This window comes from Prenolepis imparis, unplaced genomic scaffold (assembly GCF_030444845.1).
Source record: "Prenolepis imparis isolate NDT839.2.m4 unplaced genomic scaffold, iyPreImpa1.0 SCAF_7, whole genome shotgun sequence".
Lineage (NCBI taxonomy): Eukaryota > Metazoa > Arthropoda > Insecta > Hymenoptera > Formicidae > Prenolepis > Prenolepis imparis.
Window position 1 is genome coordinate 11,996,104 of NW_028141165.1, and position 25,980 is coordinate 12,022,083.

General features: G+C 38.2%; 1 protein-coding gene across 8 annotated transcripts in view; it reads right to left on the reverse strand.

Moving 5' to 3' along the window:
* Trol (terribly reduced optic lobes) overlaps positions 1-25,980 on the reverse strand; it is a 157,158-nt gene that overhangs the window by 50,338 nt on the left and 80,840 nt on the right. For all 8 annotated transcript variants that reach the window (XM_083042631.1, XM_083042630.1, XM_083042629.1 and 5 more), the window contains exon 10: positions 957-1,064. In XM_083042631.1, coding sequence (XP_082898757.1) covers positions 957-1,064 — 108 coding nt within the window. The remainder of the gene's footprint in view (positions 1-956; positions 1,065-25,980) is intronic.

Sequence of the window (25,980 nt, forward strand, 5' to 3'; positions counted from 1 at the left end):
GCCGTAGCGACTAGGGTATAGTTAGCGATGCACGTGGTCGAAGACGGCGGACAAAGCGTGCCTTCGCAAAAGACGACAGAAATAATAAGTTGACATGGTCGGGAAAGAGAGTTGGCGAAGATGGGGTTAAAAAAGGAGGGAAAACGAATGTCGATGCCATACGGGTGCAACGGCCTTAAATGCCACCACCACCCCATCACCACCACTACTACATCATTACTGTCACCACTAGCAACAAGCAGCACCACTACCCACCACGATCCTCATACTTTATTTTTCTCCCGAGCACGCTATTGTTATTGTCATAGCTATTATAATTATTGAGTTCATCGTAATACGTCCAGACCCATTCGCGATTAGTTCCGGCACAGTCGCATGCGAAGCTGACGTGCAATGTTAGTCGGCGATAAATAACGCTGGTACGTGCGAGGACGTATGTCAGTATTAGTGACGATTCCGCGTGAAGATACTTTTATCGGCACGCATGTCTCATGTAGATTCATAATAACGCGTGTGCCGAGAGAATGATCTTTGTATAAAACTTACTTCTGCCTGTAATTAACCCCTTTCATACATTTTCGAATTCGTAATTATAAAAAAGATAATTTATCACAGTTAAAGTTTTTCTCACAGAAAAATATTCCATATGTCATTTAAAATATAAAAATACTATATTTCTTTAAAAGGTTTATAGAAATTTTGCGCTACAGTCATTTTCGTATGAAAGGATTTAATGATTTGAATGTTGTAAGTCGTACAAAAGTGTAACCTTATTAATTCATTTAACAAATTTCATTCATTGTAAGTAGAATAAAAGAATAATTGTTAAAAACTACAGCTACAGCGTATCAATGCGCGACACACTACTACTAGAAACTCAGAGTGACAATCTGCGCATGCAACTAACTAGGATGAATGTGAACGATTATTTTTCGAATGTGGAAACAATTACTTACGGCAATTGTGTTCATCCGATCCATCATAACAATCGGGTACACCATTGCAGTATCCCTTACGGTCGATGCACTGTCTGTTTCTGCATATGAATTCGGTCTCAGAGCAGCCTACGCACAGAAAGAAGATCATATTAATTATTATAAATAGTTTTATTAAGTCGATTAAATTATGAGGACTATTGTATATATTTTTATCCATATTAGAGTTCAAAGATGTAATGTTTATGAATTTATCCCTTACAAATTGTGTTTGAGAGAGAGAAACAAATATTTGAGAATAATATGCATTTTATACTTTTTAAAAGTTGTTCTCAAATCTAAAGATATTTAACGTTAAATATTCTCAACTCATCTCAGTTATCAAATGCTAAATTAAATTTTTTTCTAAAACGAAAAGATGCCATCTCGTTCGGTTTCCAGGTTCATATTGCATATAAGCGAGTTACGTTCGTGAAGAGTTGTGAAGGGAGATCGTCGTGCATCGCATACTCTTCTTGAGCGCTCACAAGATTCGCCGGATGCTACTTTGCCTCACAACGCACAAATAAACCAATAATGGGGAGGTTGGTTGTTTAATATAAATTCTGAGAAGGTCGTACATAGCGGCGGATAAGATTTCAAAGGTGGAGCAGTTGACAGTAAGAGGCGAGGATAAGGTTGCAAGATAAGAGGTTGTAGGTCGGATAGCGCTTTACTGTACAGACATTTCTCGTTTATCTCCTTGGCGTTATGTCGTCTTTAATTCCAGGAATATCAGAATATCATTTCCATTATTTTCTATAAGATTACAAGAAAGTAAAAAAAATAATTGATTAAATCTCCTAATTTAGTAATAGCACTTGGAAACATTTCTAAAATGTCTATGGTTGCGCATACAATTAAGAAAAAAGCAATAAATCATTTTTTTTGCTTTTAATTGATAAATACTTGCGATACTGAGAAAAAAGGCCAAGAACTTGACGCAAACACGTCCTCGCGCTCCCAAAAGGGTATTGTTTTTATTATTGAATTCCATACATCTCGTTTCGCCACTTATTTTCTCGTATCGCACAAAGCCAATTGTTGTCACCGAACGATACACCCGAACCGCAAACAGTGGATGCAAATTTTTCGCTAGCTGCTCGTTCGAGGTTCAATGCATGGATCACTTCGCTCGGGTTTCGAAATCAGGAGCGCGCAATCGTTCGCGGCTATCCTATTTCAAATAAACATTCGTCCGCCTCCGATTTCATTCAGGCCGGACGAATGCTCGTCCGTTTCCACTTGCTGATCATCCGGTCAGTAGTGAGTCGCGCCGAGGTCGAGCCGCGCAAAACGGCATCTCGTTTTCGCATTTGTCCTATCGACTAATGTGAAGAGGCACTTGCGAACGTGGAATGCACGAACGGTACCCTATAGTGACTCGAATGAATGTCAAACGCGAAAAGTGGAACAAGAGAACGCGATGCTGGATCTCCGAATGTAATAAAATTGATCGACAGTGACATCGATGCCTCGTCAAATTAAACAAAGTAATTTTACATGACGTTTAAAAGAGAGGAAAACACATAGAAAATTGTACTCTATGCGTAAAATGAAATAAATATATCATATAAAACGGCATACAGAATAAGTATACAAATATATGTAGGTAAGGCTCTATTACAACGTCAATTTTGTTATCGAAAAAAATTTATCACAGCTAATTTTTTCGTGTTGTTTAAAGACATGCTGCTGAATCTTTAAAATTGCATAGATAATTAAATGCACGTGTCAGTAAACCGACGTTCACACGCCGGAAAAAAAGAATATAAGAGTTCTCCAGGAGTGGCATGATGGCATGATCTTTGAAAGTCACCGGGGAAAAGAAGAGGCAAATTGCGCGAAAGCGAGGTATTTTATCTCGAGTGTCTCGGCGGGGCCACAATATTGGATTCGTCGCTCGAATCGCGCGGCTTTCGAAGGAAGACAGGACGGCGACGGCGACTGCCTTGCCTGGGATTGATCACGTTGTACAACGACATCCGGGTATGCTTTGACATCGGAGACACACTGTCGTTCGACAGTGCGGTCCTCGACGCTGAAATCGCGCGCGACGCGGCAACGCAACGGCAGGAATGCCTCTTAAAGCCCTTTCTATTCTGGCGCATCACGCGTCCTAGGGCAGCGTCATTGTTCAGGTATCTCACGTTACTCCGGTGGCCACCGAGTAGCGGAGCAAGCTTGCAATCCGCGTTGAAATTCGCACCGCGACCGAAGCGTGACTGCGCGCAATGCAAATCAAACGGAGGTTTGTTTATTAAACAGAGACCACATGCGCTCTTCCCCTCTCTCTCCATCTCCCGGCCTCTTGACGGATCGACAAACCGGAAGCGCCATAAGTCAATAGGATCCCGAACTCGAGGGTCGAAGGTGCTCCTGCGTGGTGTGCACTTCATGATTCGCGTTTGTATTAAGAGATTTTCGCACAAACATTTTCCGCTCGACTCGTTTGCAAAGCTCAAAGGTCTCTTAGAGATATCCGTTTCGATTACAGGATATTAAGTAATCGCAAAAGTGTAATAAATTTTACCCGCAAATAGAATTAATTAGAGTTTATACATGAATAGAAATTGGCGATAAAAATGTGCACATCATTTCCAGATAAATAATATTTCTGCACATTATATTTCTTAATTATTAATTTTGTTTTTATTTATTATGTATATCATTTTAAATCTTCAACTTTTAATTTATGTAATAACTTATAAAGTTTTAAAAATTCCTGTAACACTTATGGTTGCTATCATTTGTAGAAGATAAACATATATTTTTTTAAAAAGCACAGATTTTAAAAAAGCACTATCTATAGCAATATCTATGTCAGTATATTTATAAAAATCACATTATACAACGTTTTTAGATCATGGCAACTTTGCAAGAAATAAAACCATGACTTTTAACTTCCGGCATACAATATGCCGAATGAAATATTCACCGCGAGATGCGAGTAGCGACAACAGAGAGACGGAAAATCCATAGATCAATTGTTAGCGGTACCGAAAATAAAATTGTATCTCTTTGAATACTTAATGTTTGTGATATCAGAGCTATCGATGATGTTCCGCAATGTATTAGCGACGCGTCGGAAATGTCGTGTGTCCCGCAGGTACGTATGTCCGATAAATCGCGGGCGATTGGGATCGAGGAAAGCATTATTAATCTAAAGCGTACCGCTTTTGCTCGCAATTTCGAATGTCCTTTACTCGTGCTATGTTTGAACTGTTCGCTCGAGTTACGAAAGATTAATATAAATACATTTTACTACCGATATATCACGCATATATAACATATAACAGTTTCAGAGAGTTAATAGACAGATGGTGACTAATAGGTTTACGCAAAATGTATTCAATTTTATACCCATTACAGTCCCAGTACGTATATATAAGAGATCAAATGATATTTCGCGTTTTAATAATGCCATTTAAAGTAATATAATACCAAAGAGCAATGTAATGTTTGGCGCATTAATTTACATTCTGATATTTCAAAGTGCACGCCTGCAATCTTGTCGGCTCGCTGCTTTTCGCGAACATTCGGCTAGGCTAGGTTAAAAGCTGCACGAGCTGTTGCACGCGATACTAATGTCGTCGTTACGATACGTCTAAAAACCTCGGGTGCTCGTGACAAAAAGACGAAGGAACAGTACGGCGGCATGCCCCATGCTGCTCTACTCCTGAAGAAGCGGAATCCGACAAGCCAAGTTGCCAAGCCGCTGCTGCTCGTGAATTTAAGGAGAGAGAGCACAGCAATTAAGTCGATAGAACGCTCATCACATTTACGAGATTGCCGGATTACGCGACGTTTCGTGCACAGGAAGATGTATATCATACTTTTCAATGCGTATAGATAATTGCGAATTAACTTCCGAAAGTGATAAGTCAGTATATATACATTTTTTTTGTTCTAATTCATTACTATATCATGATATATATATTCTTCATTATATTACACTAATATTCTCCACACTAATATAATTGTATTAAAAGGACCTCTTTTTCCGGTTTATAAATAAATAGATAAATAAAAAATGTTACTTAAAAAATAAAAAAATTATATTAAACTTGATCGATTTATTTTATCTGATTATAATTTTCGATGATGAGCGTATCGAATTGTGTTCTTTTTACGTAACGATACCGTATATCTTTCCAAAGACGTTCGCCAGACGCTTTTCGTATTCTCATAACAACAATTTCAAGATGTGCACTCTGAAATAGAAGAACGTCAGTGCTTGCGACCTCGGTACAGTCATCCGTCGAGGGGCACTCTAGCCGTAAATTACACAAATAACTTTCCCGTACGCCTTAGCTACCGCATAAAATCTTTGTAGAAGCCCACCTTGTGCACGATTCCGTGCATAATACTTTTGCGTTCATCAGAATTAAATCGCGTAAAGAAAAATGATGACAAACCGAAGATCACAATCAAAGAATAGTGGAAACTACTTTCTGAAATTCGATTAGATAACAAAAGTAAAATATTTGATTTGTGTCTTTTGTTTTATTTGTATATACAGTTTTATAAGCAGAACGATATTCACATTGAGAATAATCCTCGCTAAAAATTGACACGATCTTTTTTTTTTGTAAAAATTTAATAAAGGCCACAACTTTTGAACTTTTGACATTACATTATTCATTAAATTAAGTCAAAATTCTACTAACATAAAGTTCACCTATAAATTTAACTAAAATAGATTTTCCATTTATTTATATTTCTGAAAGAAGCACAATTTTTTCAAATCGAGATTAGAGATTGGAATATGTCATAATAAATTATATATATGTCTCGTCAGTTTTGTTTAAAAGAAAAAAACATCTTGTGCTTAAAAGTATTTTATGCTTATCGAAGAAAATATAATTTTGGAAAGATCTTCGTATATAAATCGTTAATCGTATTACTGACAATGAGTACAGAGAATTACAAAATCGAGAACAGTGCAAGTGTATTCATTTTCAGGTGATCATTTTTATATCTCGTTATTGCCGGAGCAAACGTCTTATTATACGGCCATCGTCGCTCTATTTCGGTGATATGCTTAATTTATTGAGCGATTCATACAGATTTATAAAAAGATCAAGAAAGATAAAAACGCTGTTTTTCGTTTGGTTATCCGATTTTTACGCGTTAGAGAGGAGTGAAAATCGAGGTAAAGACTCACTTGCAAGTCTACAAAGACCGCAATTTCCGAACTTTTCCGGTTTAAGCGCGTTAAGATTAAGAGCTATAAAAGAATCGGCCCATAAAAATGTATATTGTAAACATGGGTCTTTGGGGAACGCTCCGTTAACTCAAGGATAGTGGCGCGACACAGGGCCTCTCCAGCCTTTCATGCGCCGTGAAAAAGCCGCGCAAACTTTCCCATTTACCCACTTTACATACATGGTGTTTCTCACTTAATATTTTATTTTCGCGAATTATCATCTTGTCTATATTCCGGCGCGGACGTTGCGCGAAAATACATTTTCATAGAATTCGAATTTATTAATTATACATTACAGATTTTAGATATACTTCTAATATGTATGAGAAAATTTATCACTTACACATACGAATAATCCCAAGACTATGAAATGTAGAAAAATTTTTGACAATTCCATCTCTTTTGTGTTCACCAGATGCATACAATAAGAACATTGAAAAATTTGCATTAAAAAGAAATTAAACAGTTCGAGACGCGAATAATTTGTATAGCTTTTCAAATATACTATATTGAACATGGAAATTCCACATCACGTCTCTTGTGCCGCGCTGTATCTTAATTCAAGCGAAATGTCTTACACATCTTTAACGATGCAAATTGCACCGGAATATTTAACCGATCGTAAAGGAGGATTTGCCAGCGGCGTTGCAGCCGCGTGGTATTTTCATTAATCGTACCGCGTGCGATATCAACCCGCCGATATAATAACGTGAATCCGGAAATCATATACATTCTTGGAAATTATATTATACATGCGTCATAAGGCTGGGATGGGATTGTATATAGGGCACGCGTATATATTTTTTTACGGTGTATAAATCGCAATTAAAAAGCCGGCGGCTGCACGGCCGCATTTTCATCAAATTAACTACGCAACACCCAAGATTGCATAGATGCCATGAACCCGTGATATTAAAGCCGTTGTTATTACATGTCATTATTATATTACTATTCGCGTATTAACTTCCGACGTGATGTGTTTGTTAATGGCAATTCTAATTAGATGGAAGCTAAACATGTTATTTCGTTTAACGGAGAAACGTGCTTAGAAAAACATATACTTGAAAAATCATTTATATATTGATCTATTCCTGTAATATCATATCTTAAGCTTATTGCCTTATACTTAAGTACCACTCTTGATTATTCAATATCATTCATCTCGAATAGCCATTAGGCTCAAAGATGATACGCAAGTATACCGGTTCTCTTACGCAAATGTCATGCAAATTACATTTTCGAATTACCGTGTAATTCGTAGTGATGGAGTGCATAAAATTGTACGCGATAGGATCGAAATATATATCCGCGAGATATTATGGAAAATCGTTATTTTATCCAACAGCTGAGCGCTGCGCCACGTGCGATATTTCCATAAAAAAGAATCTCGCGCGCACGAGATTATTTATAATGATACGTGCCGGGATAAAAAAAAAGAGGGAAATAAAAGCGGGCACGTTTTCGCATCTCGTCGCTTAAAAAAATCACTCTTGAGTAATTCATCTCGTCGCGGCGACGTAATTTTAATGATGACAGAGCGACGGTATTTTCCGCGGTGCTCAACGACGCGTACCGAAAACGTGTATCAACGCCACCGGGAAAAACTCGGCGACGATATAAAGCTGAGCATATTAGCATGACAAGCAACGAGCATCAAATTGCCGGACCTAAAAGCCGACCCCAGAAAAGCGCAGCCGCCGTCGCCGCTCTATACCCCTGCTAAATCGTCCGTGCGCTTCTAATGGACTTGCCGTGCGGCAAAAGTTTCGTCCCGGCCTGAAGATGCCACCGACGTGGTCCACGCGTTTATCTGACGGTCCGGTAAGCGGTATCCCAGATGCGTGCACGATTTTTTTAAGATTTCGATTAAAAAAAATTTTTTTTAACGTCCCGAAAATGTAAGCGTAATCGGGTAAAAAAAAAAAAAAGAGAGGAGAGACGCTCGTTTTCGTGTTGCCCGAGAACGAGAAGCGATGCTCTTGTCGCGCGACTTCGTTAATGCGCCTAGTAAAATGTGCTCCGCGTGACTTAGATTGGATGAAAAGATGGAGAGAGGCTCTTTCCCCGTACATACATATACGTCTATATATTTATATACACACACGGAGCACTTTAGAGTCTTGCACAAATGCAAATCTTGATGAGGGATGGGCGCGGGCGTGCATATGCGCATTCATCTACATTCGTATATTACATTCGTAATAGTTGTGCATAGATTTGTCATGTATAATACATTCCGATTTGACATAAATGATAACGCACAGTTCAGGTCAGGTAAATGACTGAAATAATCGAATACGTGTCGTGTTTGTACGGTATTTCTTCTTTTTTTGTTTCGGAGATAAACATGACGTTTATATAAATTGCCGATTATCTTCGCCGATGATCCTGATGCCGCTGATGGATCATGGACAGATCATGGCGAAAGAGCGCGTTAACTTTTTCATCGTTGCCGGAAGCGGTCAACAGGAGTTCCGTATATGTACGGCCCGGCGTCCGCAGTTTAGTTAATATTATTGTCACATAGATGGTCGCGATAATCGTTTTATAAAAATTAACATCGATTTTATAAGCGAATTTGCATGAAAAATCCCCTCTCGGCATGTCGCGCGGGGACTGCATATGACACGTACACGTTGGACACGTGCGCATGTATGTATATATGTCACATACATATATATACGCATATGTACATGTATATGTATATAATACGACTTGTCGCATGCATACGATGTGCATGTGTATCGTGAGCGTATGCTGTCGCATATAAAATATATATCTATACCATAGATCGCGCGCGCTATACATATATGTGAACGCGAGGCATTAAAGTGTGGACGGCCGAGTACGCCGGGGATTCGACATATTTTAGTGGGCGATTTGCAATTTAAATTATAATTAATGACGTCCCGTCGCAATGCGCGGTGGTCGCCGAAAAGTGGCGAAAAAACGCGCGCTTATAGATATAAAGCGCGATGATCGGCCGCAAGTTCGAATTCGGCCGATTCGGTTAATATGGAGAAATCTCTTGGGGGTCATTCGCGTTCGCAAAAAAATGCCACGCTTTTAGTATTCTTTGAACGTTCGGGAATGCGCGAAGAGAGCTCGCGGCGACTCAGCGGGACGTTTTGCGAGACCCATGAATTTTACACGTGACTGTCGCGCGATATATCTTAGCGAGGTGGAAAAAAACAAGACAGGAGCATATAGTTAACGGGAAATGTGCATAATCGTATCGAATATCCGAGTGACTTGAAATAGAAAAATGACGCGATATCATCTTGCAAGAGTACTCGCGAGCTCGAATCGCCCCGAGGGGGCTGCAAATGCATCGTAGTAATGTATTTTCATTTAAATCCATAAGAGCCGATTGCATATATCCGCGCGCACGAATGTTGTTAACATTATTATTACTTTTACGTCATGGTTACTTGAAACCACACGGATAACTGTCATATAACTGCGACAAATCAACGAGACATAATTAACGCGTCGGTCACGGAGTCATTTAATCCATTTAATAATTCCACTGTTTAAATGTTTACACGGTGGCGGGACGCTCTCAGCATTAATGATGCGTGAATCCGAAACGGCTTAATTGAAGTCTCCCGTATAACCATGGGATATTTTTACAGCACTTAAACTCCTGACAAAATATTTTATGCAAAGCGCGCTTTCTATATATCTTTTGCTTTAATACATATTTTAACAAAATCAACGGCCTGCTCTTGAAATAAAGATGAGAAAGCTTTTATTATAAATTCACGTTAATTAATAAGATTTTTCCTAGATAATAGACAGAGGCCTTGCCTGCGGCAGAGAGATAAATGCGAAACTAGATTTTTCAATCGATTATTAAATGATAATTAATTTCGCAAATAGCTTCTTATTCGACATTTCTGTTGTAATTTTAATAAAAAAGAAAAAAAAATTCGATAACATCTCCTCAGTTTGATTAGATATTAAAAATTGCGGATGTTTCGTGTGCATTTCTTTAGTCACCTTTCAATCGTAAGCTTGTGCAGCAACTTTGACGACGCAATCAAAGTCCCCTATTACCCACGCGAATTTCGCGTAACAAGATGCATGCGCTTGCAGCTTGCACGACGGCTATAATCGCGACGTATACAGCACGTTGAAATATCGACAGCGCGCGGGCGTATAAGCGCATACAAGGCAACTAGAAAGTAACCCGGTCGACCTCCCGTTATGCTATTTTTTTTTCTTTTTTTTTTTTTTATTTGCGTCGGTACTCCCGCCCGGTGATGGACTCCTGTGATCGAGTCGATCGCTAACTTGGCTGCTGGCTGCTGGTGGCGTAAACGATGGTGCACGCAGCGCAATCGCGTTCACAATCGAGCCGTGCACGGCGCGTCGCAATCGATAAGACGATTGTAATTTATCGTGCCCCGATGACGACGATCTTTTTACTCCCGGTGTGGTCCCGGCTCTGAAAAGGTCGCGGCTGACTAATGGGAATGTCGCCGCGGAATGGAAGCGCTTTGAAAATAATTCAATGTACCTCGATTAAATATACGATTCTCGAAGTAAAACATGGGCGAATAACGTGTTCTTGCCGCATCACGCAATGATTTCCTAGATATTACTCTAAAGACCGTAAAAGTGAGACGTTCCTCGAACTTACATATTAAGAATCCCCCCTTAGTAGAGGAGAAATCGCGAAAATTAGAGCGCGCGTTCCTTGTACCGGTTAATTAACACTCGTGAAGATGTAATTTGTGCATGCGTGTACTGAACTAGAATGAGCCATCTTCCGTAACGATTATCGCGATTATAAAAAGAATCGGCACGAATATATCGGCCCGTGTTTTGTGTCACACGCGCTCTCGTGTTCTCTTGTGCCCTTGTGCAAAAATATTTTTATTATCGTCCGCGCGATCCTATTTCTCGGGGAAAAACGAGCAGCTATACGCGGGTCCGCCTACACGAGGAGAAGAGAAAGAAACACGAGAGCGAGAGTGCATTTTACGTTGCACTGTATAGTGCAACGTAACTCGATTGGCAGCCGCGCGCATTAATGAACGGGACGCGGCCCGCTGATTCAATCTCGAAGTCATGCGTACGTCGAAACGTAATCGTGGGTACGAGTTTCGAGTCAAGGATCTTTTAATGTCACCAATCGCTCGGTGCATCGATGCACGAGCGCGTTAAAAGACGCGGTCTCATCGCAGAAGAGGATACTTCCGAAGAAGATCTTCTTCTCTATCTCTTTCTCTCTCTATTTGGCCGCATCTGCAATTTTTCTCGATGCTTAACGAACGGAATGATGGTCCCGTTCATCGACCGAGTTCGCGTCTCATCGGAATGTTAATCGCGTCGCGTGCGGATCTCGAGGCGATAAGCAACTATCGCAGCGAGCGAGCGAGCCAGCCACGCAAAGAATGCACGTGGAAAGGGAAAGGATGTAAAATTGCACGTTTTCTTGTTGCCCGTTTTCCCTGAATGCCCTCGGTGGCAGTGCTAATTTGCATCGACGGCGATGCAATTAAGATGCGCGACACGGGTGTGCGAGAGAGAGTCGCCGGAGAGTTGCGTCGACATATTAAATTAAACAAATGCGATTGGCGGTGGATAAAAACGAATTATTAGCGGACTCGGGCACACGGGAGTTTTTCCGTCTGCCACTTCAATTATTAATGTATATTGAGTGAAGTTGTTTAAATAATAATTATCTCCTGAGTGGAGAACAATGAGATAGGCCGAAAATATCCTTTTATACAATTTTAAATATTTCAAAATACATTAGATACATATATTTTATAATATATTTAAAGTAATACGCACATTTAACATAAATCGTTAGAGATTCCGACGCTCAATTAACATTTCGATATAATATCCATTTTTTATGACAAAGCTTTTATGTACATTTTCAATTATAATCAATGTTTTATGTGTGCGTTTCGGTATTATTATGCGATAAAGAGATTTAAAAACCATTTCCTCGCATATACACATACACGGATATTTTTATACTTCCTCCACTTCACGTAATTCAAATTAAAAGTCTTATAATGTAACTTTTATTCGCGAATTAAGATATCAATTAATTTGTAATGAAATAAAATTCTACATTATAAAAAAGAGAAATAGAAGAATCGAAAATATCTAAGACACTTATTTTAAAGACGATGCATCGTGACAACGGAGCGAAAATGAATACATGAGGATAACTACTTGAGACGAAATAAAATACGACGTTGCGAGATAAAAATGATATGCTGACGAGTTTTATATCCACTAGTATTTGGTCGCGAGTATACGATTTCTGGTATTTTTTTTTAAATTTCACTCGATGATTGAAGCTCTCGAAAGACACTTTCACGTCTTTATGTATAGGACCATACATTCGATCGTTAAATGCAACCATATGGTTCTTAATCCGTAATAATCCACAGTCCATCCGTATATTAAATAAATCAAAGTCAGACGGTCGTGATGCTCAGCGTTAAATATAAATGCGGGCTCTTGTCTTCTGTTCTCTCGAAACGATCCAGGATTGGCAGTACAAGTATATTCCATCTTGGCGAATCATCTTTTATATTGAGAAAATAACTGGCTACGCCAGAAAAATTTTCGCAACTGTTGTTTCAATAAATACGCGCATATTGCGTCATATCTAAAAATAAGCAAGTAACGCATATCGGTGGTCGCGATAACGCGTGTTCGTTTACATCATTCGATCAACGGTGTAACAGCTCACCTCACGCGTTAAAGGCCATAAATAAACACGCTATCGTCCACTCATCCCGAATGATCGACGGGGATTAAGATGCGCGCATTAACGAGATGCCTTCATGCTTTCCCATCCTGGATGCAGCTGCAGTTCGCATCTTTGCCGATTTGACTCGCAAAATAAAATAACTTCGGCTGATAAAATAATTCCTTCGCGATGTTCAGAAGCGCGACCGATAATGGGCGTAACGATGCTTTCCACTTGCATCTATACAGATAACCCAACACACATATTTCTACGATGCATCAGCACATAAATTACCCGTTGCGAATCTTGCAATGATGTACGAATTATGTCTTTCGCTATAGTGTCGTATGTGTACTCGGTTTGATACGGTATCTCGTTATCCCTCGTAAGAGCGCGCGAAGCCGCAATAAAGAGAGTATATAATTTAATTTTTTTGCCGCCTTATATGCCGCGAGTTTTCGCGGACTAGGTATATAGTAGATGCGGATCTCACGATGCGACGAGTGCAGTAAAAGCTGATGCGTTGTATGAAATATGCGAATAAGGATACCTGGAATGTAGATAAAGAGGTATCACGTGACTCTCGGTATCTGACGAGAGAGCAAAGTATTCGCCAGACTCGCAAAGAGAGAAACTTTACAGACTTTCGTCTCTCGTAAAAAAATAGAATGAAAATCCATACGCGAGCGCGAGAGAGAGAAAGAAAGAGAGAGAGAATGCCCGATTATTGCATGGATAAAAAATATTCTTTGCGTTCGCAAAGAATATTTTTTTCTTCTTCTTCCGATATTGTCTTTCTCAATTTCAAGTCATTTAATTTCATTCAATTAAGCCTCTATTTCTGCCTCATCTATTTCCGCTCGCAGACTAAAAAGCTCGCCGAGAGCCAGCGGTAAAAATTTTTACGATTACGTCCACCGTATTTACGGTATGATAACCAGGAGTGTATAGTTTGAAAATTATGGGCTATGAGATATAGAAATATACTGCTGCGGGAATCCATTCGATTCAGTTGCTTCGGTAATCTTTGGCACGAAAAGCATTCGCGATTTACGAGTGATTCCAATAATTCATCTTAAACCTTCGTATATAGTATACATATATATATTTGCAAATATGTATATAATAATTTTCTTGATAATATATTTGTATATAAATGTCTAATATTAAAAAATTATAATAAATTTAAAAAAATAAAGAAGCACTTTTTGTATCTTTGTGCTATTAATTGTTAAATTATTTTGGATTGAAAAAAAATTCAAATTGCATCGAGAGATTTTATTGTATCTGTTAACTATTAAAACGTGCAACACAGATATTGTACAGTTCGGTTAATCCCATCGCCGACAGAATGTTTTGAAAACGTTTATTCAAAAGATTTATAGGAAATCCGAGAGATTATACGTCTAAATCTATGGGGGGTGAATTGTCAGAATCCACACGTGTAACGGAAGGATAGCGACTCGTTCGGTTTATTGACCCCTAGCTATATTGACAGTTTAAAAAGTGGATCGATCGTCGGATGGACAAACGCAAGAGCAGGTAGTACAAGCGTCGGGATGAAGGGGAGAGACGGTGGACATGCCAGACGAATTCTAAATACGATTCTGAGACAGAGAACACGCGGCCGTCCGTCAGTTATCAAATAAATGGCGGCAAAGAGGAGGCGGCTGGCTGGCAATGGCCAGGTTGGAAAACGATAGTGCGCAACGGTTATGAAATAACGATCGCCGAGGCTCGTCGGTCCACAACGTGACACGTATATACGACCCGAACATTTATTTATCGACAATTCGTTTTACCTGGTCCGTTATTTACGGCACTCGTGGGCGGAGAGAGAAAGAGAGATGGAGGAGGAGAGAAAAGAGGGATACAATTGGGCCAGTTATCATATCGTCGTCGAAATGCCGGTCGAACACTCGGACATCATAGTTACGTCAACTGTCTATATCCCAGTGACCCTTCGTCAAGAGCACGAAATTTGGTAGATGTATAAATCGAAGATTGAGGAAGATTGAGGTCGTCCAGCTTTGAGAAAAATCGTGCTGCGCCGCAAATATTCCGTCAAACACATTGATTATTTAATGCGAAACGTATAGAAAATAATAGTTGGTTAATTAAACATGCAAAGGTTTTGCTAATAAAAGGTTTCGCGTGCATATGGCACACTTTTTAGTGAAAACTGGATTTATGTAAAATTATGATTCTAAGGTCTGATATAAATAAGACGTTTTTATCTTCTTAGCAAAAAATGATGAATGTTAAATGAATATTTTCCTCTTTTTGAATATTTCACCCTATAGTAACTTAAATTTCTAAGCTATAATTTATAGATTGTGTCGGACACTGTTAATTAATTTTCTAAAGATTTTCGTAATCTTGGAGTAAAATACGACAAGTTAATATTCTAGTCATTAACTTTTTTGCACCGATATATCCTTGACACATATTTTACATTACAGATTTTACAAGCTGCAACATATTTTACATAGTTTTTAAAGCAGACTATTCTCGCTTTATCGTTGAAGCATGGTCAAATGGCGTTTTGTTATCGATACTACACAATTGCTTATGCAAATTGTATGTTTCTAAAAAATTTACTCGCAAATCCGTAGAATTCTATTCGACGGTAGTTGTAATACGCTGAAATATTGACGGACATCCGAGTTTTTATATGTCCGGAACAAACATATAACGCTCCGATGCGCGTCGATTAATTAAGAGAGATAAAAAGTCACATTTAGCGACCATCGCATTATTAAACTCTGCATCGGATTCCATCGAGCATTGCCAAAACGTCGTTCGCTTCCACATATGTAACGAATTTTTTTTTATTAATCCAGATTAGATTTCTCTCGCAACGAGAATATCGAAGCATCTCGCGAGAGAGACAGCTTTTACATTATCTTCGATATAAATCGTGCGGTATTACTACGTGCCGTGACTTCGAAACGCTTTCGACCTTCGTTATATTCACCGAGTGTAATTAATCTCGCTTAACTCGCGCGTCGAAGACGGAGAAATCAGAGAGAGAAAGAGAGAAAGAGAGAGTAAAAGTAGCGAGATCCCACATTGTGTGTCAGCGATAAATGGCATCACCCCTGCCGCCCTGCTTGCGTAAAGTGCACTCTTCCACCAGTTGCGGCTTCGCACCTTTCTTTCTTTTTTTCGCCCCGTTTGCTGGATGCAAATGGCCAAGTTAACGCGCGTGCACACGTGCGTTGCGGATGTTATGTCACCGGCGCGGTGCGAGCGTGCGCGCGCTCCAGCTTGGTGAGTTCATCGGCGAGAAATCGAGATGCACATCACGGAAAATAAGTGACATCATCTAACGTTTGTTGGATGGAGCTCCATCGACCGCGAGGAATATACAATAATACGATCGTTCGTATTTTTAGCGTCACCAATCAATTCGCGGTTAAGATACGGTGGAGAACATTCGGAAAATTATTTCGCGCACAAACTCGCGGCTGATGGTGCCATGATAGAATGCGCGCGAAACGCTTTTCTATTATTCATACGCATACGTAAACCGTGTATTACGTCGTCCGCCAAGTATTCATAATTAAATCTATTTATGATCCAATTGTATTTAATTAAAATGCGGTATCATATGAATTGAAAATCCCCCTCGACAGTTCGTTAATGCCCGCGAGCGAGGCGAGATACTTCTCATTCGGCTTCAATTTAAACTAGCGCGATTAAAGCGCGGCATGCGAATACTTTGTAGGGCAATAGCTAATCTTGAGTCGCCGCTATTCCTTGAAAAACGATTTGTTGCCTGTCCCTCTCATTGAGAAGGCGGATTAAATTTCACGATGGCCTGACGAAATGTCAAACGGCACGGTCGTACCGCCATGTGTTTAGCTTCACGACTCTTCTCCAAAGGACAATACGAGGACGGATACGTATGTGGGAGAGTCGTTTATTCCTCAAGGAAAGAAGACAGATGATGACAACAACGATACGCGCGTTACGAATTCTGTGTCAATGTCAGAAATTTGCTCACGTTCGCTACGAGAAATGTGTCGCAGATCGGTGGAACGAGAATCGTCGGCCTCGTTACGCTACTTCGTCGCGAATCTAATTAAGCATTCAAATGAGGACAGGATAATAAGGCTATTTCGAATAGAGGGAAATTAATTATTGCCGCGACGATAAATTTGAATATCTACTTCGACTATACACATAGCTGTCATTTGAGTCTATTGAACTTGGCTGGGTGTTTTTCAAAAATATAAGCGGATATAAAAGAGTTTTTAGCGATGCCTGTCAATTTATTCAACGCGTATACTTTATGCAACACCGTAGATATGAATGTGTATCCACCTCCTCATCTCGCACACGTCGATTCTCGCCGTTAAATACTTAAATAGCAACGTGTACAATATACGTTGAAAAATTTACGGATGATATTGACAGTCAACCAAATAAGGATCAAACAAATATTTGGTTACAGCGCGCCGTTCTGCCGATAATCCATTATGTCGTGAAATTTTCAGCATGTTCGCCGACCGATTTTATCAGCAACATACTGTAGTATCAATATTATGGTAAGGAAATATAGATCGTTGTCCGAAATCCTAACTGAAGTTCAAGAATAAAGATCCCTTTATTAGCATCGTTTTTATGTGCTATTTTAAAATGTTATGATTTTTGTGGCTAGTGTAAGAGAATGAGAATCATATTTAACCCATTGTTCATAGTAGTTGAATAATCCAAAGTTATGGTTTCATCGGCTATTATTGTACTTTGCAACGACTATCTGTTTTTTTTTTACATTTGTATAAGTTATTTCCGAATTATCTCGATTGTTTAAATTTAGGCATGCATGCCATTCCGGATGGAGTGCATCCATCGTATTTCAAGCACGTTTCTCGACATTGTATTATAGTCTTGGACCAGGGTAACAGCTTCGATAAATTTAGGATTGCGTCACCGATCTCTCTGAGCGCCAGTCTCTCTCGCCGTGACACATCCATCTCGATAAATCGCGTCGGGATGAGATCGGGTGGAGATCGGACGTGGGTGATCCGATACAGGGACTCGTGTGTGTCAAGCGTAGGAGTCATAACGGGTGCCACAAAATCTAACGTTTAACGAGCCTGATTCCTGGAAGCGTTTGCGATCCGGCGTCGTATATACTCTTGTCGCGACACTTATGCAACCTTCTTCTGTGAAACTTATGATCATTGGGCGTCGCCACGGCTATCATTTGCGTGCGTGACGCTATACCTTTAACGCCGCGTTCACATCTTGCCGTCCGTCTTTTACGGCGATCTTGCGACAACGTATCGGTTCCACTTATAATCGCGCGTTTCGCTCCCGTTTATTTTCTCTCTCTCTTTTGTTGCCGGCGAGCTTTGCGATGATATCATCGACCCTTGGCATTTGGAATGACCAATGACCATTTCTGATAGATGACTACATTGCCGATATTAGACGCAAGTAATTTAGGCAATTGTCTCGCGCGTGTTATACATATTTTTAGGGACGCTTATTTTGTGTGTGTGTGTGTGTGTGTGTGAGACGCTTTCAAAAAACAATTCATACATTTCTAAAGATAATTTAGCTATAAAAAAAAGTAAGAAAGGACGAATAAATTTACAAATGTAGAAAATCAATATGTAGAAAAAAATTGCTAAAAAAAGTCTACAGTCAATTAATGCTTTTTGATGCTCGAAATATTTTGCAACTCGAAATATCCTGAAACAAACATAGCGACGGATTTAAATAAACATTTTTTTTAATTATACGATAAATTTCTCTCTAAATTAAATAAAACAGTCTAGTCGAAAAAGGGAGAATTACTCTTTTAATGCCAAATTGAAGAGATTGCTCTTTTCATTGCTACTAATCAAATATTTATAGTATTTTCCAAATTCACAGGTGATACGTTGTTATGAAATAAACGCAGGTTTACGACAAGCATAAACTCATCAAGCAAAGAGTTTCAGTTAATAACTACCACGTATCACGAAAACTAAATGCAATTCTTGCGTCATGCGTTTTGTATGAGATCTATTTTCATCTCTGTTGACCGGAAGAGCGTAACACCTACTGTATCTCGTGCGAGAACGCGAGTAAATCGTTTCACGCTCAAGGCTTCGTGTGTGAATCTACGATAGAAAAAGGAAACTTGCTCGTGTGTCAGCTGTTACTTACACAGATTTTAAATCCGTTGAATTTAAAGCTCTTTATACTCGTATATACTAAATGTAATAAAAACATATCTTTTGGCACATAGCGTTACAGATAATTAAATTGACAGGTGTGTGAAATACGGGATGTTAACTTTAATAAAATTTTGCATCAAAATTATCTACAAATGGCCAAATCCTTCGAATACCAAAATTTGGAATATTTATAAATTTGTTAATATAGTATACGAAATGTGATGTAATTTCGAGATTTAAAGAAAACAAAGGGACGTGCATGATTGAAGTAGCCTTTTAATAATTCTTCGTGGAATCGGAGTTTCTTTGCGAGAGTGATGGCTTTAGATCGGAGATGAAGCGGGAGCGCGAGATTTTGAGGTGCGGGATGTACGGTCCGGGATGCGAACAAAGAAGAAGAGCATCGGATAAAGATGTGTATCATTGATTACATCATAGGAGAAATATTCTAACCGTAACACTTGCCCGCGCCTACATATGTATACCGTTTCAATATACATTAACCCGCGTGGCGCGCCAAGGTAAACGTGGACGAATAATTTATTGTGCCGTCACGACTTACGATATCGAGAGTCCACTATTTACCGTTTCGATACGTACGATATATAATACGTATATATATATATGTATATACACGTCGTCTCGCCTTCGAAACAAGCCTCTCGTCGCCAGGTCGAGTCTGCCGTGCTCGGCCCCGATCACACTTGCGACAAACTTGTATAATCGACCGTCGAAAGTTGTTGCACTGTGATTTGCCATTGGAAAGCTGTATTACAGTGTAACTGTGACATGTAGTTGCGTGTGCGTTTGTATTAATCAAAGAATAAAATACTGTACCGAATTAATCAATAATTGCAATTATTAAATCCGAATATATTAGTGTCGCTTATTTTTGTCAGTATTAATATTAACGAGAGCTCTGTGATGTATAAATGTATATTAATGTGTATATTGTGTATTATATTTATTTAATAATATATATTTATATATTTATATAATATATGCATGTATATTAGATATATTTTTTATCTCATTTACATATACTATGATTGTATTTCTAAGTGCCTCTTCGGAGATAAGCTGCTCCAAGCGCATTTAGAAGTACAAATATATAATGTCGTTTAGTAAACAATGAATTATGCATAACAAGAGGTAGATAAATATAAATAAAAATACTATAAAACATTTACGTTATTGAAAAATCAGAAATTTAAACCAAAATCGTACAAGAAAGAGCATTATAATTATCTAATTGTGAGAAATATCATTTCTATTTTTATCTAATGTATTTTTCGTATAATTTTATGAGAAGCAACGCTTACGGTGTGTAGAGCTAATTAAAAATCGCTTAACAAACGTCAACACCGATGGCATTCGGGTTGAACCGATCGGGGATTCACGCCTTTAAAATCATGAATCAGCGCGCGACGCGGATCGATGATGCATCAGCCGCGGCCGATGCATGACGCGCTTCATCTCCTTAGATATTCTTATCGATTATAAGACATAAGGATCTCTCCGCGTGAATCGTTGAAAATTAAGAAAAAATAATTTCATGTCATCAACATTTTTTCCTGACTCATTACGCTTTCTTTGAATTGTATCTTTTCATCGACTTTCTCTCGAACGAGATAGAAGGAAGAGGACGAGAGGAGAAGAGAGGGAACAGCAGAATTTGATAGACTACAAGGAGGGTTGTAGTGGAAAGCCGCGACTACGTGTGTGTTCCTAGTAAAGCATATTTACTTCGAGGGACGCGAAAGGCAGCCTCAAATCTAATAAGTCCCGAGAGCAAATATCTACGGAGGAAAACGTCGTTTTATCATGGTGGATATATTTCCGACATTTTTTTTCCTACATTGCGCGGTAGCTCCTCGTGCGTCGCGGAATATCTGGCGATTTTCTCCGATGGTCGTTGCAATCAACGATGTTTATCACGCGATTCGATAATAATCACAACAATGATTATAATGAGATCTCGTCCAACAGGAGTTCAAAAAATGTAGTGAAAATATTTAAAAGGCGGCTCAATCTTTCGGATGTCCCGCGAGACTTTTCATCTTTTTTCTGTTCTTCGGGATATTTCTTTATTTTTTAATATTTTGCACTTAGGCGTAAATGATACTTGATCAGAATAGATAAAATAGAAAATCTTATTGCGTTTAATTTTAAGTTAATAATGATTTAGCGAACATCACAGTTATAAAATTAACTACTGTGCACCTCGAAAAACCTGTCAAGTGACATTGGTTTTCTAAAAGCCGATCGTTCAACTTTTGTACCCACCCAACCACCGATAACCGTACGCTTTTTCGCTTATAGCATAAAGAAGAAATTACCGTTGCATGAAGCGCTGGCGCAAAAATGATGTTCGAAAAAGTGTCTGACGCTGTGGTGAAAATATCCAGGAACCCACACTAACGTTGTCTCTCTCTATCCGAGAAATTGATAGTTACAGAGTGAACCAAATGCCGCGCCGCGACAGGAAGCCATCGATATTTAAGGCGAGGAAAGATGCTCGGCCGAGTAAGCATCTCGCTGCTATTGAATCGTTCGATCTCGCGATCTCGAGACTTTGTGCATCGCTGCGTCCTCCGCGAACCGGAAGTGCTACGTCATAGTCGGCAACCACTTCCGGTCGGGAATGCATCCTCGAGAGAGAAGGGTTTCGCGCGGCAATTCGTTCAACAGCACCCCACGCGAGATCGATGGATCGAAGATCCTCGCACGAAGCCACGGCTACGAATTTATGGCATTAATTATAGGCATCTTCACATTCTTTTCTGATTTTTTGGACGGGATTGAGAGGTGAATGATGTTCACTCGCCCGTAAATAAAGAAGCGCTTATTGTTAGCTTTTTTTCATCGAGGTGACCTGAATCGTTTTTTGAGAATGATCTCGAGCGATTATATCGAGTTTGTATGTCATTCCTAAAGTGTCTGTTTGTATCTTAAATAGATTTTTAAGTTTCGAAATCTAAAAGTTAAATGCAAAATGAAAAATTTAACAAAATAGTTAATGCACAAATAAAATATGTATATGCATATAATATAGATTCTATATAGTTTAATTTTAAATAAGGATATAAACAAAGCAGGATTAATTTTTTTAATCCGAGAGAGAAAGTTTATTCTTGCCAAATTCATTTCAGAAAAAAAGACGAGTCATACGATGACAATCTGTCACGTATAGGCACACACTAAATAAAAATTATATCATAATAAAATTATATAAAGATGAATTTCTGATTCGATATGTAATCATGAGATTTGTTGTGCACATATTTTTGCACTTTTTATCATAAAGTATGTCAAATAGAATATAGTCGAAAGAAAAAGAGAGAAATTAATATAATCAATATCTAGATATAATTACTCAAGAATCGAATAATGACATACACTGTGAAAGTCGACGACAATTATGCAAAAATATTTGTGTCAAATATTTCTATCAACATGTTATAATAAAATATTACAATATGTTATAATGTTATAATGATATAATAAAATTATTGTTAATCAATCAAGCTGTTTATTTTAATAATGCAACAGTGAACATTTTAATGATCTCATTGAAATCGTTATATTATTATATTAATTTATATCCCTATTACGTTTCATCATCCGTATTGCATTTCAAAAATTATGACTTACGCCATTTCCGAAATAAACGGTCAAACATGCCGGCGTTTCAATCTCCATTCTGTTTAACAAAACGGACGTTTGAAACGCGAGAACTGTGAGTTACAGAAACGGCTTCTCGGATCTTCCATTTCTCCGAGACACTAACGAGTCTGAAAACTATTTAAGTTGGTTTCAATGCGAGCAGCATTGCCGATCAATCGTCTTTCCGCGCTTTCCGTCTCGCGTATACACGCATTCGCGCTTACCCGAGCCGAAGCTACGACAGCGAGAAGCCGTATTTTCATTTAGATAAGAACAAATTTGTTTTGGATTTCGTCGCGAAACTATCGAAGATCGTTCGAGTGAAACGGCCCGAGAGAAGGCAGACTGCGGCGTACTTGATAAACTGATCGCAGAGACATACTCCAATATTTACGGCTATCCTTAATTCGCCTTTGAAAGACAAAATGTTTTTGCGACAAAAATGTTTCCGCAAAATTGGCAGAATATCCACAACGCGTATAAAAATATTTTGTGTGCTTATCTTATAAAATTTTTTATTTATTTAAAAAAATAATCAAAGTCTACGTTTCTCCCTTCTTTCATTTCTTTGTGATATTGTTGTTAATTCTTCATTGTTACTAGCGAATTTAAGTTAAACTATTTTTGCTTAAAAATTATGCATAAATATATTAATAATACAATGTTCTTGTTCTTGTAAATTCTAACAGCTTGAGTTGCAAGTTGCTGAAATTCATAGTTTTACGTTGACCGACAATAAAATAAACACGAAACCATTCACAAGTGAAATGAGAGGGTAAATCTTGCGATAAATGAAATAAGATTTTAATTGTACGATTTAATGGTACGCTAAAAATCGAATCCTTTAACAACGACATTCTACCTATGCATTTGATTTCTTTGACAAACTCGAAACGCTTTTTTTCTTTAAAATGTCTCTTCTATTTGAATTTCATTGAATTTTAATACATTTGCCGACGTAATCGGATGGTTACGGAATGAATGCGAATTTTTTTCATTTTCCCCCTTCTTCTCTTCGGCTCCTTTCCTATACTTTTTCGTGCTTGCTCGTCACTAGTAATATTCAATCACTGAATTAATTAAACGATGTTAATCGGTACTCTTCAATTGTACGGAATATTTTCTACTATCTCTCATTTTTCAGAGCGATTTATGATCGCAATATTGATCAAATTGTTATTAATTTTTATTATCGAAATTTGCGAAATTTTTACGCAAGATTTTTGTTTTTCAATTTATATTTTTATTTTGTTTATTTTTAGACTTGAAAATATTCGAAAAATCTATTATAAATGTGACGTAATAAAAGTAAAAAAAAATCTGTTTTAGCTTATAAATAAACAAAAAAAAAAAAGAATAGCACAAATAATCATGAAAGAAGTGATATATTTTTTAATTTAATACAACTTTTTAAATGCAATTTCTAATTATGCAATTTCTGCTGCATATGCGACACCGTGTGTGATTAATACGTGTGCATATAACAATAAATACAGCAAACGAGACATGTGTGTTCATAAAAAATGCAGCGTATATGGATTAGCAAATTTCGGCCACGCGCATGTTTTGATTAAAAATGTTATTTCTAAGAGCTGTGAGGTTCGTCAAAATCAAGTGCTCCGTTTAAGAGACGCAAAAATGAAGGAATTTTAAGGTGTCTTGAATTCAACGCATAAATTTGAGAAACAAGTTTTCGCCTAGAGTGATAGGTAATTATACGGGAATAACTTGATACAGGTCAAGAATGACACGCGCAAAACTATGCGTTTCTGTTTATCCCTTTCCTTTAATGATTGCGTGTTATATTTCCGCTATTAAAATCGACAATGATGAAAACCATGTGTTTAATATCGTAAAACCTGACTGTTTCGGAAACGAAAATCCTTTGCAAATAAGTGCTCTGATCTACACTTTTTTGCATAAGAAAATCTATTAGTAGTGAAATTACAACGTACTCTTATTTTTTTTGTGAATTTCCTAATTAACGTTGCGTTCCTGGATATTTAATATTCATTTTCGTCATTTATATGACAAACAATTAACAGGGTATGTGAAGTTGGCACCCCTATTTTTTGAAACTGATTTTCGTTATCGTAATGACCGGAACTATTTCTAAAAATTATCAAGAACTCTTCCTATGGTTCTAAATAACTCAGAACTCTTAACAGAACTATGATAGCATAACATAGGGGTGCCAACTTCACACACCCCAATTAACAATCAACAGAAAATATTCTTTTTCACATAGTGTATTCGCAAATCATTGTTGACGACAATGTACAGTATATATTGTTTTTACGTAAACATGATTAAAGTGCAAGCGACCGAAAGCATTTTGCTTCATTCCGGCAAGAAACCAGAAAAAAACCGTATAACAAAGTCAGTATTCGAATTAATCAATATACAGTGCAGTTTACAGTCGGCATACAAACGAGTTATGTAGACTGCCGTATATAAAAGTATAATAAAAGGCACGCGAGCTCTCTATACAAGCGAACTCAACGATATATAAGCAGCAATCGATCTCGGTGCGACATTTTTTAGACGAAAAGCATATGTTAGAAAATGGAGCAAATAGCTCTAATATTAATTCTATACAAAGTGAGATATATAAATGTATATCGTACCTTGCAAAAAGAAGATTTTTTTTCAATTCGGAGAACAGTTAATGTTTGAAAATACAGTTGCAAAGTTTAATTAAATTTATAAAATTATTTTTTTTTCTTTCTGAAAGTACGACGTATTGATTACACCAACAGAACAGCTGTTTCGATTAAAACGTAATTCTAAAAGTAATAATCCGCGCAAATGTACTAAGTCCTATTTGCAAAAATTTTAAAGGCAATAACGTGGCACTATTCTAGAAAATCAGCGTTGTAAGGAAATCAGGGCGGATCACAAGGTGGTTTACGCGGACGCTCTTTTTATCGGCGCTTTTCTCCGGGCCGGTGCGGCACAAGCGAGGATTAGGAGTTGTACTAAACTAACGAGAGTAGCAACATCGGGGCTGGGATCGCCGACGCATAAACGCAACGCGTCGTTAACGCCGGTTATGGAACTTCCTAGTTTCTTGCCCATTAGCCTGGGCCTGTAACGGACGGTCGTTGGCCGTCCCGCGAACTTCTGGTCGCTACTTCACCGCGCAATCATAAATATATTAATAAATAATAATGAACTCTTGTGCTCCCATGTGCTCGCCCACCACCCGACTTATTCTCTTATATGTGTTCC